This window comes from Tarenaya hassleriana, unplaced genomic scaffold (assembly GCF_000463585.1).
Source record: "Tarenaya hassleriana unplaced genomic scaffold, ASM46358v1 Cleome82, whole genome shotgun sequence".
In the NCBI taxonomy this organism is placed as follows: Eukaryota; Viridiplantae; Streptophyta; class Magnoliopsida; order Brassicales; family Cleomaceae; genus Tarenaya; species Tarenaya hassleriana.
In genome coordinates, this window is record NW_010970652.1 from 461,326 (window position 1) to 478,726 (window position 17,401).

A 17,401-nucleotide genomic window follows, 5' to 3' on the forward strand; every position below is an offset into this window, starting at 1 on the left:
AAAATAACATTTTTTCCTTTTTTCAGAATAGTGTTTTTATTTCGTAATTTTTATTTTTCTCTTGATTCTCTTTTTTTACTCGGTCTCTATTATGAACAGTTATATATATATATATATATATATATATATATTTGTGCAATGCAAGTGGGGGTGGTAGTATATAAGCAAAGGCCACCTCTTATCTAATCCCAAAAAAAAATCCTCTTACAGATTTGTTTTGATTACTTTATTTATTTTTTCTGACTTTATTTTTTTTTTATTTCCATTTTCTCGGCTGTCTTCCGAATAAAAATGTCTTTCTTTCTTGCTTCCTCCATAATTCAAAGCTAAGATCCAATTTATTTTTGTTTTCTATCCCCTTTACGAGATTCGGGGGAAGATATAGTGTCACGTCTCGTTAAAATGCCAAATCCTTCATCTCTCCTCTTCGTCTGATTTCACCAACGAGAGTTAGGAAGAAGGAAAAAAGAAAACGTAACATTCCCGAGAAAAAGAAGGGATTTTCCCAGAGAGAAAGGAGAAAGTCGGAAACTTTGCATTTGGGTTTGTGATTTTGAGATCGGACCCCGAGGTTTTATCTGCAATGGGTGTGGCAGCAGAATCGCAGTTCCATGTATTGGCCGTTGACGACAGCCTTTTTGATCGGAAGCTCATAGAGAGGTTGCTCCAGAAGTCATCGTTCCAAGGTAAAGCGGAAATTTTCTCGGCTTCCAAACATTGGAAAGTAAAGAAAAGGAAAGAAAATCTGGAAACTTTGGAAATGGGTTCTTTGATAACGCGGAAAAGATCTAAGGATTTGTTCGTCTCTGCAGTTACAACTGTCGATTCAGGCACTAAGGCTCTCGAATTTCTGGGTTTGAGAGAAGATGGTGACGACAGTGATCCGAACACGCCTTCTACATCTCCCCAAACTCATCAGGTTTACCTCATTTTCCTTGCTTGAATTCACCAAGAATCTTTGTTTTTTCCTGTTTCAAAATCACAACTTTGTTTTTTTGGTCTGGTTTGGACAGGAAGTGGAAGTGAATCTTATCATCACAGATTACTGTATGCCTGGCATGACAGGCTACGACCTGCTCAAGAAAATCAAGGTATTTGTTCGTTTTCGCTTTCACTTTATTTGATTCGATCGTTTATTTTTCTCGGCATTTTCTCGTTGGGTTGCCTTCTGTTCCTCCTCTGGGAAATTGCTTTTTCAGAAAATAGAAAAGGTTTCCTTCTTTGTCTCCACTATTTCAATCCAAATCTTTTTTGGAATATTTTCCCAAAACATTTTATGTATTCTGCAGAATAAATACGCATATATATACACGCATATGCAATTAAGAACAAATTATCCTGAGAAAATTACAGAAAAATGTTCTTGTTCTGCAGGAATCATCAGCTTTCAAAAACATACCAGTAGTGATAATGTCATCTGAGAACGTTCCTTCAAGAATCTCCAGGTAAAACACGAGATGTTTTCGATGTTCATACGAAGTTTCCCCAAAAAAGAAAAGATTTTTTAGCCTCCTGGAGATCTTTTGGGCATCTGGGTGTTATTAGATTGTTGCTCTGATGAAAAAAGAAGGGATCTTTAGTGGGTTTTATTTATAGCCTTATGGACCATGAAAACAGGGAGTTTGTTTTTGGTCTTCCTCATCATTTTCCCCTTGAATCAAATATAATTGGAGTTTTGCGGTGATGATTATGCAAATGGGTATTCATGTTTTTGTCTGAATTTGTTCATCAGATGTTTGGAAGAAGGAGCTGAGGAGTTTTTCTTGAAACCTGTGAGGCTGGCAGATCTTAGCAAGCTGAAACCCCATATGATGAAAACCAAGGTAAAGAGCCAGAAGCAGGAGGAGATCGAGAAAACCCTGAAAGAAGAGATTTCTGCTAAACCAGAAACCAGAGAGGGTTCAACCAAACCCGGAACCACATGTCTCCTCCAAGAACCGGAACAGCAACAGCAAAAACAGCTGCTGCTGCTGCAAGAACAACAGGAGCAGCCGGCGAATAACAACAAGAGGAAGGCGATGGAGGAGGGGCTTCCTCCAGCGGAAGATCGGACACGTCCTAGATACAATGGCATCGCAACAGCGGTCTGATGTATTGTCTCGATGCTTCCTGGTTTCTTCAGAAGTTTCATCCTTCAGAGGTTTTGTAGATTCTTTTAGGCATGCTGGTACCTTATGATATATAGAGTTTCCATAGAGAATGTGCAAAAGACAGATGATGATGATGAATGTCGTGTTCATGTGTAAATCTTACAAGCTGAAATAACCACTTTCCAGTTTTGTTTTCCAATTGGAGAAACCTTTTTTTTTTTTCTGATTATGATTCTCTGAAGTTATGAACTGGACAAAGCGTCAGTTTCAGTGTAGGTTCATGTCAAGAATGTCTTCCCGATTACTTGAGACGCACGCAATCGTATTCTCGAATGGGGTTTCGGAATAAAACTGTGAAAAAAAACCGAGATTTTTTTGCGCAAGAGAATTCCGATACAAATTAAATCTATAAATAAACAAATCCACGCCCTGCTGCTCAATCTGAATCTTTCAAACCCATCCTTCGGGGTTCTTGACCGTTCTTGAAGACCGAAGAAACGCAGTCTCGCCTCAATCATGAGCGACGAAGCACGTAATGCCAATACTCCCGGCGGCTGCAGAACTGCCGACGAGTTGTTCGATTACGTGAGAGGCTCTCTCCGCAATCTTTTTAGGAGAAATAATCTGTCCGTCGAGTAGATGAATCTCTTCTGTCTGATTTTCATGTTTTCAGGTAAAGAACAACATCGAGCGGTGCATCCAGAGATACATGAGCCCAGAAGAAGTGGTGGAGCATATGCAGAGCTTAGGGATCGAGCCTGAGATCACCAGAATCTGTTGTTCCTCCATCCCATCGATTTTCTTGTTTCCCCCAAGACTCCTTCTGAAAAACCCAGAATCCGGTTTCTTTTGCAGTTTGGCGTCAACTCGAAGTGGAGAATGCAGAATTTTTCAGCTGGTATTATACGGCACGAGAGCTCGTGCGTCAGGTGAATCGGTTCAACCTTCTCCTCGAGCGGCAAATGGAGATGATGAGGCAAATGAGGTTGACCCATAACGATATAACTGGTAAACCACATGGAAAGATGCAGTCTTTTTTCATATTCTGGATTTCCAACGTCGCAATCTTGATCAGGTGCAGATGCAGAGGCGGATCCTGTTCAAGCCCCGGACACAAAAGCTGTAAAATGTAAGCCCCTCGATGAACGATCTCTCAAAGTAAAAGGTGCGAAAAATCGGGTGTTCAAATGCTCTTGAGTCCTGCAGCTGAGAGAGCAGAGGAGGTCTCGCGCAAACTTGGAATGCCAAATGAGCAGGCTCCTCGGCCTGAATCCGATACGAAAGATGAACGAGGTCCGTACCGAAAGAGAGCAGTGGATTCAAGATTCGAGTTTTTGAAGCATTTTCGTCGGGTATAAGAATGTTTAGCTGTTTCTTCTATCTGAATTCACAGGCGAAAACCAACAAGTGATGCTGAAGCAAATGCCACATCGACAGCAACAACAACTTCGTGAGTGGCCACTGACGCAGCAGCAGCAAGTTCCTCAGCAGCTTCAAATGCAAGCGCCGAATCAACAGAAACAGCAAATTCCTCAGCAGCCTCAAACGCAAGTGCCGAATCAACAGCGACAGCAAGTTACTCAGCAGCTTCAACTGCGAATGCCGAATCAACAGCAACAAGTTATTCTGCAGCTTCGAATGCAAGTGCCGAATCAACAGCAACGGCAACAGCAAGTTCCTCAGCAGCTTCGAACGCAAGTGCCAGTTCAACAGCAACGGCAAGCTACTCAGCAGCTTCAACTGCAAATGCCGAATCAACAGCAAATTCCTCAGCAGCTTCGAACGCAAGTGCCAGTTCAACAGCGACAACAAGTTCCTCAGCAGCTTCAACTCCGAATGCCGAATCAACAGCAAGTTACTCAGTGGCTCGCTCTTGGTAATTCCTCTCCATTTCTCATCATTCACTATTTGTATCTGAATCTTTTGGTATTTTTTTAAACAATGACCTGTTTCTTTCAACCTTTTGACCCGATTAGCTACTTCGCCGGTTACAATGCCTCGAAACCCTTCAGCCCCCGCCGCTGGTGCTCTCAGAGGCATTGTGCATCATCTGCCGCCTGATGAGCAATGGCTCCAGCTGAGACTTGGACCGAGCTGTGATCCGCCACGACAGCAATCTCGGCAAGATGGGCCGAATCGAAATCTTGATCTTAATCAGCTATCACAGGAGGTACGGGATGAGCAACTGTTGCTAGTGAACGAACAAATCCTACTGCAACATCAGCTGCTTCGTGGAGTTCAACCAAACCAGCAGCAGCAACGGCAGCAATCCGTTAACCCCAGCCAGCATCTGGGAAATGTCATAAGACTCAGTCCCCAACAACTGCAACATGGAGCTGATCACCGGCCAGGCCAGCGTCCACGTCTTGATGGGCCATCAATACCTATCCCAACCCAAGAGCGGCGACTGCAACCGCAACAGCAATTGAGAGATCATGGTCCTGATCCCGGCCATCAGCAAGAGCAGCAACCAAAGGGCAGCGGTCAGTCTTGAGATAAATCAAGACCAACTCCACCACTTTCTTGTATTCTGAATTCTTTCACTCTTTTCACTGGAATTTCTTCAAAACATTCATTTTGCTGGATTACGTGAGATGTACGCAATCATCTCCCCAACTGGGTTTTGGAATTAAAAAAAAAAAAGAGAGCTAACTGAGATAATTTCCTGAATTCTAATACAATTTAAATCTTGCAGCCGCGACAGCAACCGCAGTTGAGAGATCATGGTCCCGATACCAACAACCATCAACAAGAACAGCAACACGAGATCAGTTTTGAATTTGAGACAAGCCAAGACGATTTAATTTTCGGCTTCTGAATGCATAGAAAGACAAAAACACAGAGGAACAGAGAAATAACGTTGCAGAGGAACAATGAGACAGAGGAATGAATATATGCGTACATATGTGTGTATATATGTATGTATATATATATATAAAACAATTTAGATTTTATTTTTTAGTGACTAGTCCGTCACTACAATAGTTTTTTTATACGATAGTTTTTTATGATCATTTAAGAAATACATAAATATTTTAAAAAATCAATATTTAAGAAAGAAAATAAATGGTGCAAAAAAAGAGAGAAAAAAATCTAAGAATTCTAAAACAATTTAAATCACCTAAAAATAAACAAAAATTATAACACACACACCCCTCCTCCCGGCTCTATTTAAACGTCTCCGTCCATCTCCCATTCATGGGAATCTCCTTAGCTTTCAACCAAAAAAAAAAAAAACCGATTCCTGGGAATCTTGATCGTTCTTGAAAGAGCGTTTGACGATGAACAGAGACGACCCAGATGTCGTCGGCGACCGCAGAGCCTACAATAATCTTACGGCCGAAGAAAAGATGGAGATCAACAGTAGACTCCGCCGAATCTTTAGAAGAAACGATCCTCCTCTTTCAGTCTTCTTCTCGATCTATTTCCGGATTAAGCATGTTATCAGAGAGTGTATTCGGAGGGGAATGACCCAAGAACAGACGCTCGCATATATGCAGAACAAATTCCGCGGGCTCTCTCCTGTCTACACCCGAATTTGTAAAAAGAAAAAAAATTGCCTTCTGATTCCGTTTTGATCGATTTCTCTCTCGGGTTTTTGGCTTGAACCCTGTTAAAATCTCCGTTCGTTTTTTGCAGTTTGGACGTCGCTGCATCAGCCGATCGCAAGAACCGGTAAAATCTGAAAAAAAGATCAGTCTTTTTTCTTTTCTTGTTTCCCAAGTCACGATCTTGAAAAAGATTAGTGGGTTATATGTCGTCAACTTCTATCTCTCTTGTATTGCGTTCTGAAGCTGAGAGCCCGGATGAGGAATTGAGCTTGATCACGCTTCGGATGTCGAACGAGCATACGACAGACGCACGAGGTCAGTCCATGGAAAAGAAAAAAGAGAGTACTGAACTCAAGATTTCTGAATTTTCCCGGTTCTGTGCTCTTCTCTCTCTCAGGGCAGGTGCCGAATGAACAACGACGTCTTCTGAGGCTAACAGAACTGACATGTCGAATGCAAGAACGACTTCTTCAGCGGCAGACGCAAGAACCTCAAGTCCCGAGCCCTTTCCTCGGTACTCCCCTTTCCTTTTTTCCCATCATTTGGATCTGTTCTTTCGATCTTTTTCACCCTTGACTTATCCCAAACACTTCACCAGCTACAATGCCTGAAAACCCTTCTCCTGCTTCTGCTCCCGGAGGCAATGCGCAGCGGACTCATAGACCGAGTTACAGTCAACAGCAGCAGCAGCAAGATGGAGTCGGAGCTATGAATCTGCAACATGGAGCGATTCCCTACGTGATGCAATCTGAAGCACGAGCTTATCACCGACCGGCACAGCGTCCACGTCTTAGTGGACCCACCCCAATCCAAGAGCGGCAACCGCAACCGCAACCACAAGCGAGTGATCATGGTCATGGAACCAGCCATCAGCAAGATGAGCAACAACAAGAGGGCAGTGGAGAGTCTCTTACATCTAATTGAAAGGATGATCAAACAAACAGATGATATTCTTACATCTGAAAAAAAAAACATTAATGTCGTAATCATTTCCTTCATCATGTAATGGAGAAAACCAACTGAAACTCGTGTCGCCAAAGATTTTAACAGAGAAAACCAGTCCCAAAGTCCGATTTACAGAAATAATTCAAATAAAAAAAATCGTAATACGAGTTGGACCGGTCTTATCCGAACCCGAAATCTTTTATAGGACCGGACTTTAAACTCTGTTTTGTCGGCCTGAAAAAATTCCGCCCATTTGATATCCGTGAAACACGTCCGAGGCTCGGCTGGTGTCGCGCACCACACCACAGGACGATGGGACGAAAATAGTGTGGTTAGTTGCTAAGGGCATTTTGGGAAATCATGGGAAAAATGTTAACCTTTAATTTTTGTTTATTGGTTTGTTTGTACGCATGCATAGGCTTCTTCTTCTTCGTGTATTGTCCATATTTACCCTTCAAGTTTTGTTCAGTTCATAGGTTAAAGAAAGAAATCATAGATCAAACTGTTATATCATTTACCTCTCTACATTGATTTCGAGCAAATTTGGGCAGTTTAATAACAAAATGCAATTAAGTAAAAAAGAAAAAAAAAAGATTTTTATAGGTTTTCAATAAATGGATATTTAGAAAGAAAATAAATTCGTGCAAAAAGAGAAAAAAGAGAATAATACGCAACATAATTCTAAAGTAATTTAAATATATAAACTAAACAAATAAATAAATAAATTCACACACTCCCGCTCTATTTAAACTTCAAACGCAACTCATAAGCATTTTTTTTTCTGTTCAACGAAATGAAATTAAGCAAAAAAGATAAAAAAAAAAATACACACACACACACACATAATATATATATATATATATATATATAATACGTTTTCAATTAAGGAATACTAAAGGAAGAAAAATTTTCTGTGGCAAACGTAATTTTCGAAAAACAATTTAAATCTATAAAATAAACAAAAACAAATAAATTTCACAGACTCCCGCTCGATTGAAGCCTTCATCTCCTCTCCCTTACGAACCTTAGTAGCCTTCGACAGAAACCCATCCTCCTCCGGGATCTTGATCGCTTCTTGAAACAGCAGTTTCGCCATGAACAACAGCGACCCATGGCGTAACCTCCATTTCCTCGCAGAGATGAGAGACATAGATCAGCTCACGCCCGAGGAGATGTACGAAATCCACCGCAAACTCTGCGATTTCACCGGGATGAACGATCCTCCCCTCTATCCCTTTCTGACGCACGTTCTCGGGATCAGGCGTGAGATCGCGAGGTGTGTTCGCAGAAATATGACCTTTGAACAGACGGAGGAATACATGATCCGCTCCCGGCTCTCCCCTTTCTTCGTCGAAATGTGTAAAGATTCCTCCGATTCGATTTTGGGTTAAACCCTAATCTCCATTCTGTGTTGAATCCGATTTTTTTTGGCAGTTTGGACGTCAATCCAGCGGGAAGCAGCTGAGCAAGCTCTTATGCAGATGACAATTACTACCGCAAGAACTGGTAAACACTGGGAAAACGCGAGAAAAAAGAAGAAAGATGCCATCTTTTTTTTTTTTTAATTCTTGTTTCCAAAGTCAGAATCTTGAAAAGATTCGAGTTTTCTGAAGGATTTTGGCGGGGTTTAAGAATGTTTTGGCTGTTTCTCTCTCTGAATTCACAGGCCAAAACCAACAAGTGGTGCAGATGCAACAGCAGACACAAGTTCCTCATGTGCTTCAGATGCAGATGCTGAATCAACAACAACAGCAAGTTCCTCAGCTGCAGCTTCTTCAACAGCAACAGCAACAACAACAACACCAAGTTCCTCTGCTGCAGCGTCAACTGCAAATGCCCAACCAACAGCAACAACCACAACAACAACAGCAAGTTCCTCAGCCGCAGCTTCAACTGCAAACGCCAAACCAACAGCAGCAGCAATGGCGGCAATCTAGGCATAATCAGATGGCAAACCAACTCTCTGGGCAGACCCAAATGCCAAATCAGCAGCAATCTCAATGGCTTGCTCTTGGTAATTCCTCTACTTATTTTTGAATCTTTTGGTGTTTTTAAACACTGATTTGTTTGTTTCAACCTTTTGCCCGATCAGGCACTTCACTGGCTACGATGCCTCGAAACCCTCCTGCCGCCTCTGCTGCTCTCAGAGGCGTTGTGCATCATCTGCCGCCTGATGAGCAATGGCTTCAGCTGAGACTTGGACCGAGCTATGATCCGCTGCCACAGCACCCTCGGCAAGATGGATGGAATCAAAATGTTGATTTTAATCTGTTGCCACAGGAGGTACGGGATGCACAACTTTTCCTTGCGTACGAACAACTGCAACAGCAACAACAGCAGCAACTGCAACAGCAACAGCAGCTGCAGCTGCAACTGCAGCTGCAACTTCAACTGCAACTGCAACTGCAACTGCAACAGCAACAGCAGATGCTACGTGGAGGTCATCCAAACCGGCGGCGACAGTTTGTAGTGAGATTCGATCCCCAGCAATGGAGATTAGATGGAGGCAACCTCAACCAGCAGCAACAACCTATCCCAAGTTTCAGTCCCCAACAACTGCAATACGAAGCACGAGCTGATCACTGTTCATCACAGCGACCACGTCTCGGTGGACCTCTCACAATCCAAGAGCAGCAACCGCAACCGCAACAGCTGCAGCAACCGCAAGTGCGACCGAGATATCAGGGTCCTATCCCGATGCAAGAGCAGCAATCACTACCGCAACAGCAACAGCTACAACTGCAGCTATCGCAACCGCAACAGCAACAGCAACAGCAAGTGCAACCGAGAGATGATGATCCAGGTATCAGCCATCAGCAAGAACATCAACACGAGACTAGTGGCGATCAGTCTGAGACAAATCAAGACAATCCTCCTCAACCATCTCTGTCCGGAAGCTCCAGTTCCTCGTCCAGGAGGTAGATCGACGTGAAATCATTCAAGTGAAAAGGATAATCAAACAACCACAGATACGATTCGTACAAAAAAAAAAATACTGTCCTAATCATCTCCTTTATCCGTTCCGTTTTGTAGAGAAAAAACAACTAAAATTCATCTTGTACATATGGATGGGTCTTGTATACTTTTCGGCTTTTGAATCCATTGATACCAATACCATAAAAACAATGAAATAGTTAAGAAAGAAAATTCTTTTTCTGCATAAAAGAAGAGATAATTTTGGGGGAAAAGAGAGGGAGGAGCCATTTTCTAGAGAAAGAAACTGAGACTCGATTATCGGGGGAGAGGACAGAGAGAGTTCTTCTCCGTCGTGCACTTTTGGACGTTGGATTTGTCGGACGAATTTCAAATAAAGCTGGCGGGGAAGATATCACAGGTCCAATCGGTTACGAATCCGGACTCGGGTCGGATCCAACCGGACTTATCACTTGCGAGTTAGACCTCGCTCTGTTTTTTTTTTTTTCCATTGATTTTTATTCCTCCTGTGCAGATGCCTCGACCAGGGGATTCTTTTTCCAATCCTACTAATTGAGTGTGTGTGTGTGTGTGTGAGAGAGAGAGAGAGAGACGCTATATTCGGTGCGGCGAGGGAAGATGGCGATGCCGGTGGGAGTAGCGATGTATATAGCGAAGATGGTGTGGATTGCTCTGAGCGGGTGGGTCGTCATCTGCCTCTCCATCGCCGACGAGATCGCAGGTTGTCTCAGAACTGGCGACATCGGCCCTTTCCATGTCGGCTGATCGATTTCAATGGCTCCTCTGTGCGTATCTCTTCTCCGTCTCGATTTTACACACCTGTTTGGTTTGTCGTTTTGTCGGTCTAGGTCATTTCGAACCTGTGGTATAATGATCTAACAATCCTCGGTTGAATTCTAATTCCTGCAAGTTCCCGGGTCAATTTATTATGTTTGTGTTCGTGGTTTTCTTGATTGTGTGCGCGTTCGAGTCTTGTTTGTGCTAGTGTTTTTAGGGTTCCTTGAGTATGAGTTTCATGGAAAGTGAGTGACCATTTCCACGTTGGTTTCTGGTAAATGTTTAATGGTGTGACTTTCCAAACCACGTTATGCATTTCTACCAGGCTTGGCTTCGGTTTTCAGATGCTGAACTGAATCGAAATCTCAGTAGTTCTTCTGAGAAAATTCGTTAGGATCTATAGCCTATGCCCGACACTTGCCTACGTATCTTTGTGGAATCATTCGGGGTTATTTGATTTTGTCTAATCTTGCTGAAGATGAGATCTTTCAGATGCTGAAAAACCTCCATTCTTTTACCTGCTTGAGTGAAGTATCTCAATTTGTAGTGGCTTCATAGACATGTTGTAACGATTGCCAAGTAGAAGTCGCAGCTCTAGAATGAGTTATATAGATCCTTGACAGCACGTTTAAACTTCCACGAAGTGCCGAAACTAGCTTCTGAATCTTGGCTGAGATCCGGGTGTTGCTTTGTCAATACCAACCTTCTTTCTGTTTGTAATGCCAGGAGGAGGAAATGAATGCAAAGGCGTGGAGAAGGCATTGGCAATGATGTTTTAGACGACAACAATGACGGGTATGGCGTCTTCTAAAAAATTATACCGTCAATCTGATGCTTGCTCGTTGATCTAACGGATTGAAAATCGTCTAGATATAGGAAGTGGCAATGGGTTGTGAAGATAGATTCTGAAACTGTATAGATCGAGGGTTCATATAGATTTGCGTACTTGTGTAAATGCTGCCGAGTACCCATTGATTTTTTTTGTTCTTGTGCATAAGTTTTGTGCTCAAACTCGGCCTTTCTCAGACCCCAATGACGTTAATACGATACTAGTGATGTCAAAATAGACCTACCTCGCGAGCCTGTCCATATATTCCGATATGGGTTCGGAACATTCGAATCCGATAAAAAATGGACTAGACGAGGTGGTTCGCCGTGAACGGAGGTCAATGCGAACTAGCTCGGCGAGTCTCGTAAGAATAAGTCCGAGTTTTTTCTGTCTTTAATGTAACAACAACTTGCGAGATTGTATTTAATGTTTACAACTTATGTTCCCAATTACTTGTAATTTCAAAGATTGAAGTAGTTCATATATTTAATAATCCATTTATTTCTAAGAAAAACCCAAATTTTGTGTGGTGATTCTAGTGGATATTTTGGAGAAAAAAAATTAAGGCTTTTGTTTTTCATCTTCTACATGTTATTATTTTGAATTTTAATTCGGTTTGATTTTCGTATTGTGTTATATTCGTTTTGAATCCAATTGAAGTTTGATTCAAATTCATTTAAAGTTTGGTTTCATTTTATCTCAGAGTTTTTGAAATCCAAAAACAAAGAAATATCAAAATTTAAAGCCATAAAGAATAATAGATTTAAATAAAAGAACCTTTGAAAAGTAAGGCGTTGACAGTTACAAGTCGATGGAAATATTAGAAACGGACAAAGGTGAACCAACAAAAGGAATTGTGAAATTAAAATCAATATATGATTGTTCCTCTGTATTTCTTTTTTTTATTTATTATTGTATTTTAAGAGGTCAATCACAAATGATACAAGTTATCATAGTTTTTAAATCAAAAACTCCACAAGGCTAAGCATCCAAACATTGCGTAATGCGAACCGACGAAGAAAAGAGAATGTGACCTTTTTTCGAGAGGAATTTCATCAATTATACAAAAAAAAAGTAAAAACAAATAATAATAATAAATAATAATAATAATAAATCATAAAAAGTTATTATTCCTCTAACACGGTGTTAATATCGTTTATCGTCTTTTGTTAATCATGGTATCTTCCCTTTCTGTTTATCAATCAAAATCAATCGGAAATCAAATCACAGTCATGGTTATCATCATCTTCTAAATGTTCACAAACAAACACTTGCTATTAAATTTTCACCATCTTCCACCTCCACCTCCAACTGCTATAGACAGCTATTTTCCACCTGTTTCTCTCTCTCTCTATCGGTCTCTCTATCATTCCCAGAAAACAATAAATCACAAGAAACCCAGAAAGTGAAACGGAAATCGACGCCATTGTTGCTCTCACAGAGAATTCTGCAGCGTCAATTCATGGGTTCTTCTGCTTCCAAAACCGTTGCTTCTGCGTCTTCTTTTTCGTCTTCCTCTTCTTCTGCTTCGTCGGTTTCACCATCGGCGGCGAAATCCTGCTCCCATTGTCCGTCGCCGGTTCCGAGGGCTTTCTCCTTCCCGACGCCGTTGGTTCATCACCCTCCAGCGAGGAAAGGCGACACTCACCACCTCGTCTCCCTCACATCCACCACTTATGGGTCTCTTCTCCTCGTCGATCTCGACGGCGGAACAGACTCTTCCGACCGGCAGAAATTTCCGCCGTCGCAAATCTCCATTGCCGCTAAGAAGACACTGGACCCGGGCCCGCGCGACTCGCTGTCCCCTGACTCGGTTATAAACACATGGGAGCTCATGGATGGGCTGGACGACGAGCTAGAATTCGAGAATTCCGATCTGGGTAAGTGTAATTCCGGCGGAAATTTTAAGGTTTGCCCTACACCCATTTCGAATCAGGGCGTAGGTTTGAATGGGTCTGCGTTGAAATTGGACGAATCTTACGAGTTTGTGAGGATGGAAGATGAGGATGACTGGGTTCCATTGTCTTATAAAACCAAGCAACCTTTATGGAAGCATTTGTCTGAAGAGTCATTTCTGTCTGATTTGGATCCTGGTGTTGTTTCCACTTACAAGAAAGCGCTGTCTTCGAAGCAATTAGGCAACAACAGTAACAATGTCGCCAAAAACCTTCACAGGAGCTCCAAGTCTCTCTCTTACAGCCCATCGAATCCATCCATCCTAATCAGCAAACCAAAGTCTCTGTCTTCAAGTCCTCCAGCTCCAAGCTGCCAGATTCTGGTAGACAAATCATCAAGATTGCCAGGCGCAGAAGACAAAGTCGTGTTGTACTTCACAACCCTCCGGGGAATTCGAAAGACATACGAGGATTGCTGTTGCGTTAGAACGATACTGAGAAGCTTTCAGGTCGCCATTGACGAACGTGACATCTCCATGGATTCCACATTCAGGAAAGAACTGCAGAATGCGCTTGGAGCCGAGAAACCAGTTAGTTTGCCTCAGGTGTTCATACAAGGAACACACATTGGTGGTGTTGATGAGGTCAAACAGCTCAACGACGACGGCGAACTGGCAGAGATGGTAAAAGGGTTGCCTGCTCGCGATTGTGTGGGAGCTTGCAAGAGCTGTGGGGACGCTCGGTTCCTGCTGTGCTCAAATTGCGGGGGCAGCACCAAGGTGTTTCGGCAACAAGACAACGAGTTCAAGCGATGTCCTGACTGCAACGAGAATGGTTTGGTACGTTGTCTCGGGTGTTGCCTCTGATGATCAGACAGGACATTTTGCAATGCAGCATTATCAGTAAGCACTGGAAAAAGCCTTCACCCCCCGTGAGAAAAGACGGGATTGGATTCTTGGGATTGATTTTTGGACCCTGACATGTTGATGAATCTGCTCTTCTATTAGATGATGATGATTTTATCTGTTTGTTCAGTGTATCTTAATCTCTATGAGAGCATAGTGAAATAAGAAGTGGCTCAAGCTACTCTGCTCTGTTTAGTCTCTGCCTGTGTGTGTGTTGTGTTCTTTCTGATGTTGTTCTATGCAATCTTGCTCTCCCTCTGTGTTCTTGAGCTTTGACATTTTTCTTATGGTTGCCTCTTTTAACACTTTTGTCTGATTTTTGTTCGTTTTTTTTTTGTTTTATAATATGTTCATGTTCTAAATTCACACCTTCGCCATTCAAATTTGAAAAGTGCAAGATTTTATTATCTCGAGGATTCTTGAAATTTGCCATTTCAAAATTCCAAGCTTTTTTTTTTGAGAGTTGCTTTTATAAATCTGAGGAAATATTTACTGAAGAAGCACTCTAAAAAGTTAAATCCTTTAAACCGCTTTCACCGCTTTTCTCATTGCCTGTTTTGTCCTCCCTCGCGACGCGAGAGAGAGAGAGAGAGAACGGAGATGGAGGGAAAAGGGAAGGAGGGCTCGTCAGCGGCGGCGGCGGCATCGTGCCTGAGCAAATACGTTGACCATGGAAGCGTGGAGAGCCACAGATACTACCTAGCGCGAAGAACCGCCATGGAAATGCTGCGGGACAGAGGGTACGAGGTCTCCGCCGACGACATCAACATCTCCCTCCACGAGTTCCGGGCTATTTACGGCGACCATCCTGACGTCGATCGCCTCCGTGTCTCCGCCGTCCACCGCTCCGACTCTTCAAAGCGGGTACTTCGGATTTTCTCTCCGTTTATCTTCGATTTCCGCGGCGTTTCCTCTGCATGTTTGGCTACCCAGAAAGTGGTGTAAAACCCTAGCGTTTCTGTTGTCCTCATCTGATTTTGCTCGCTTTAATTGTTGTTGGGTCTGGCTAAAAGTTTTGTACTTTGAAGATTATGGAGTTGAAATTTTCTTCAATCCCCAGTTTTGGTGCCCTATAAAGACATCAAAATTAGGGGTTTAGCAGAGTTTATCTGCAGAAGCAAGCAATGCTGCTTGATGGAACTGAACTACAGTAAAAGCCATTATCTTTCTTTCTGCATGAACTCGTTTTGGTACTCTCCCCATATTGAACTTAGCTGGGCGATCCTTCAAACCAATCTTTATATGTCATTTTTCTGTCTTCTGAAGCATTTTCGAAGCCTTTTTCTAGATCTGTAGAAGTGATGATTGGTCTCTGAGATTGGATACTGAGCATTCTGATAGTCAGTACTTTGATATTTCGCCCTTCTAGTGTTTGTGAGCGGAGGTGAGACAGTGAGAGTACCGATAGGCAAATAGCTAAAGATATCGTTTTGGATTGTCTCAGTCGTAGAACAAGATCTTACCGCGGAAGAATGTCCTAGACGACTCTCAGTGATGTTATTTTGTCAAAAAGTTTAATTCTTTATTGGTTCTTCCGTTGTTCATAGGTACCCTCGTCGTTGGTTTTGCGATTTTGTGTCAATGATAATGGCTGAGGGAGATCAGTGAACCTTTTCTTGGTTTCTCTGGTAGCAGCCAATTTTAGCCTGGGGAAAAGTTACGGCAATGCTTTGTGTAAAAAACTTAGTGTCGTATCATCGTGTTTAGGTCTCTAATCGTGACCCTTTCATGACAACAGAAAACGCTACTGATCTTGATATATGGTTGGTGTTTGGTTTTCAGATAACGGTCGTCTTTTCTGGAACTGGTATGGTGAAGGTCAATGCAATCCGCAGCATTGCAGCAGATATACTTAGCCGGGAGAGTGTAACCGGGATGATATTGATTCTCCAAAGCCATATAACCAATCAGGCTTTGAAAGCCGTCGATCTGTTTTCGTTCAAGGTTGAGTTATTCCAGGTATTCTTCCCATCCAATTCTTAGGTATCTTTTTCGATTCAGCTTATTTACCGGAAAAAAAAAGAATCCGGGTAGGTTCATAACATCTAGCTTTGTGTGGTTATAGATAACGGATTTGCTGGTTAACGTAACCGGGCATGTGTTGAAGCCAAATCATCGGGTTTTGACTGACAAGGAGAAGGAAGCTCTTCTCAAGAGGTTCTGTATTGATGAAAAACAGGTCCGTACGCTTTCTGCACTTCACTCGAAACATTCTAGAAGGAACTCCTCTGTCATAACCTAAAAAAGACCATCTTTCTGATTGAACGTTTGTGTGTTCTGTATCGAATTTCCCGATAGCTTCCTCGGATATCGAAGAAAGACGCGATCGTGAGGTACTATGGACTCGAGAAAGGGCAAGTGGTTAAGGTAACGTACAGTGGTGAGCTCGCGCAATCTCATGTCACTTATCGTTGCGTCTGGTAACCTTTTTCCGATGCGGTTTTTGGGCTCGTTTTGTTTCTGTTTTCCTGTTGTGTCCTGTGATGTAATAACCTGTGGGTGAATCCAGGTGTATGTAATAAATGGAGGATCACCTTAAGTTATGGAAATCGTTGCGGATGATCTTCATACTTTCGGACAAGAAATTATCCCCATGGTTATGTTCAGTACAGTTCAGAGTGTTCATATTACAGATTTTGCATCCTTTGTTGCGTAAGAAATAGAAAGCTCAAGACTTGGTCAAACCGTGGACTTGGTCAAATCTGGCTGATTCTTGTTTGACCCATTTCATGACTTGCTCGGCTTCATGGCCGAGCCTTCGCTCCTGCCGCCTGGCCGCCTTCAGCAGCCGCGCTTGTTCCTCCACTGAGAAAGTGCTCGCGTCCGATAGGAACTCCTCCCCGGTGGCCGGAAACGGTTTCTGGTCACTGGTAGCCGCCATCATAGCCGTGTCTCCGCCGTGTTTCTTGTCCGGTACGCGAAGGCAGCATAAGGTTGAACCCATGCATGCGGGGAGAGAGAGATGGATTCGTTTGCGAGAAAATGAATGATGGTACAAGCCGATATTACGTGAATGATATAATCTTATTTATGTAGGAAACGATTAAATAAATAACTATTTTTTTCTCTCAAATTTGTTCGAAATCTAATCCATAAAAATGAGAATTTGATTGGCCACGAAGTGTTTAGTTAATTTACATAAATAAAAAAAGAAATAGCGAACAAATAATAATAACATTAGTTTGGTTGGGGGAAGCCCCTAGCCCAGTTGGTAAAATGACAACTCAAAAGCCATGTGGTGGAGAGTTCGATTCCTCCTGGTGTCAAGCTTCCCCTGAGCCGGTCAGCTTCGGCTGGTTTACCTGCTCCACGTGGTTTACCGGCTATTGCGTGGAGTCGTTGGGTTTATCGTCCGCGATACTGTATCATTCGTCCGGCCCTTTGGGCTGCGAGGCGTTGCGGTATCCGACCCGAAGGGTCGAGGGCGGGTTCCCAACGTTATCAAAAAAAAAAAAAAAAAAAAACTTAGTTTGGT

General features: G+C 42.6%; 8 protein-coding genes across 10 annotated transcripts; 7 read left to right on the plus strand and 1 right to left on the minus strand.

Annotated features, from left to right (window-relative positions):
• Positions 1-219: 219 nt before the first annotated feature.
• On the plus strand, positions 220-2,312 carry LOC104803268 (two-component response regulator ARR9-like). Of its 2 annotated transcripts, none has more exons than XM_010527177.1 (5): positions 220-686; positions 813-919; positions 1,014-1,091; positions 1,354-1,445; positions 1,733-2,312. In XM_010527177.1, exons 1-5 carry the CDS (start codon positions 584-586, stop codon positions 2,088-2,090), a joined length of 738 nt encoding a protein of 245 aa, XP_010525479.1. In that variant the 5' UTR covers positions 220-583; the 3' UTR covers positions 2,091-2,312. The 2 variants fall into 2 exon arrangements, with proteins under 2 accessions (XP_010525479.1, XP_010525480.1); XM_010527178.1 differs by having other exon boundaries at positions 223-686; positions 1,375-1,445.
• Positions 2,313-2,606: 294 nt separating this feature from the next.
• Positions 2,607-4,584, plus strand: LOC104803306 (putative mediator of RNA polymerase II transcription subunit 26). The gene is made up of 7 exons (XM_010527227.1): positions 2,607-2,675; positions 2,764-2,866; positions 2,946-3,098; positions 3,166-3,219; positions 3,297-3,383; positions 3,484-3,966; positions 4,067-4,584. The coding sequence occupies exons 1-7, from the start codon at positions 2,607-2,609 to the stop codon at positions 4,582-4,584; spliced, it is 1,467 nt and encodes a 488-aa protein (XP_010525529.1).
• Positions 4,585-5,323: 739 nt separating this feature from the next.
• LOC104803269 (activating signal cointegrator 1 complex subunit 2 homolog) lies at positions 5,324-6,707 on the plus strand. The gene is made up of 5 exons (XM_010527179.1): positions 5,324-5,630; positions 5,730-5,765; positions 5,885-5,956; positions 6,039-6,155; positions 6,240-6,707. Exons 1-5 carry the CDS (start codon positions 5,372-5,374, stop codon positions 6,563-6,565), a joined length of 810 nt encoding a protein of 269 aa, XP_010525481.1. The 5' UTR covers positions 5,324-5,371; the 3' UTR covers positions 6,566-6,707.
• A 900-nt stretch (positions 6,708-7,607) lies between these two features.
• Positions 7,608-9,614, plus strand: LOC104803307 (bromodomain-containing protein DDB_G0280777-like). Its single transcript, XM_010527228.2, has 4 exons — positions 7,608-7,945; positions 8,021-8,092; positions 8,253-8,600; positions 8,679-9,614. Exons 1-4 carry the CDS (start codon positions 7,681-7,683, stop codon positions 9,506-9,508), a joined length of 1,515 nt encoding a protein of 504 aa, XP_010525530.1. The 5' UTR covers positions 7,608-7,680; the 3' UTR covers positions 9,509-9,614.
• A 188-nt stretch (positions 9,615-9,802) lies between these two features.
• On the plus strand, positions 9,803-11,611 carry LOC104803270. Of its 2 annotated transcripts, none has more exons than XR_770152.2 (3): positions 9,803-10,305; positions 11,024-11,092; positions 11,168-11,611. XR_770152.2 is itself a non-coding variant. In XM_010527182.2 (3 exons), the coding sequence occupies exon 2, from the start codon at positions 10,139-10,141 to the stop codon at positions 10,283-10,285; it is 147 nt and encodes a 48-aa protein (XP_010525484.1). In that variant the 5' UTR covers positions 9,892-9,978; positions 10,098-10,138; the 3' UTR covers positions 10,286-10,305; positions 11,024-11,611. The 2 variants fall into 2 exon arrangements, 1 of the variants encoding a protein (XP_010525484.1); XM_010527182.2 differs by having other exon boundaries at positions 9,892-9,978; positions 10,098-10,305; positions 11,024-11,611.
• Positions 11,612-12,358: 747 nt separating this feature from the next.
• Positions 12,359-14,334, plus strand: LOC104803272 (uncharacterized protein At3g28850). The gene has a single exon (XM_010527183.2). It carries the CDS (start codon positions 12,589-12,591, stop codon positions 13,885-13,887), a length of 1,299 nt encoding a protein of 432 aa, XP_010525485.1. The 5' UTR covers positions 12,359-12,588; the 3' UTR covers positions 13,888-14,334.
• A 101-nt stretch (positions 14,335-14,435) lies between these two features.
• Positions 14,436-16,532, plus strand: LOC104803274 (DNA-directed RNA polymerase V subunit 5A). Its single transcript, XM_010527185.2, has 4 exons — positions 14,436-14,790; positions 15,709-15,885; positions 15,992-16,105; positions 16,225-16,532. Exons 1-4 carry the CDS (start codon positions 14,527-14,529, stop codon positions 16,348-16,350), a joined length of 681 nt encoding a protein of 226 aa, XP_010525487.1. The 5' UTR covers positions 14,436-14,526; the 3' UTR covers positions 16,351-16,532.
• Positions 16,384-16,949, minus strand: LOC104803273. Its single transcript, XM_010527184.2, has one exon. The coding sequence runs from the start codon at positions 16,868-16,870 to the stop codon at positions 16,595-16,597; it is 276 nt and encodes a 91-aa protein (XP_010525486.1). The 5' UTR covers positions 16,871-16,949; the 3' UTR covers positions 16,384-16,594.
• Between the last annotated feature and the right edge of the window lie 452 nt (positions 16,950-17,401).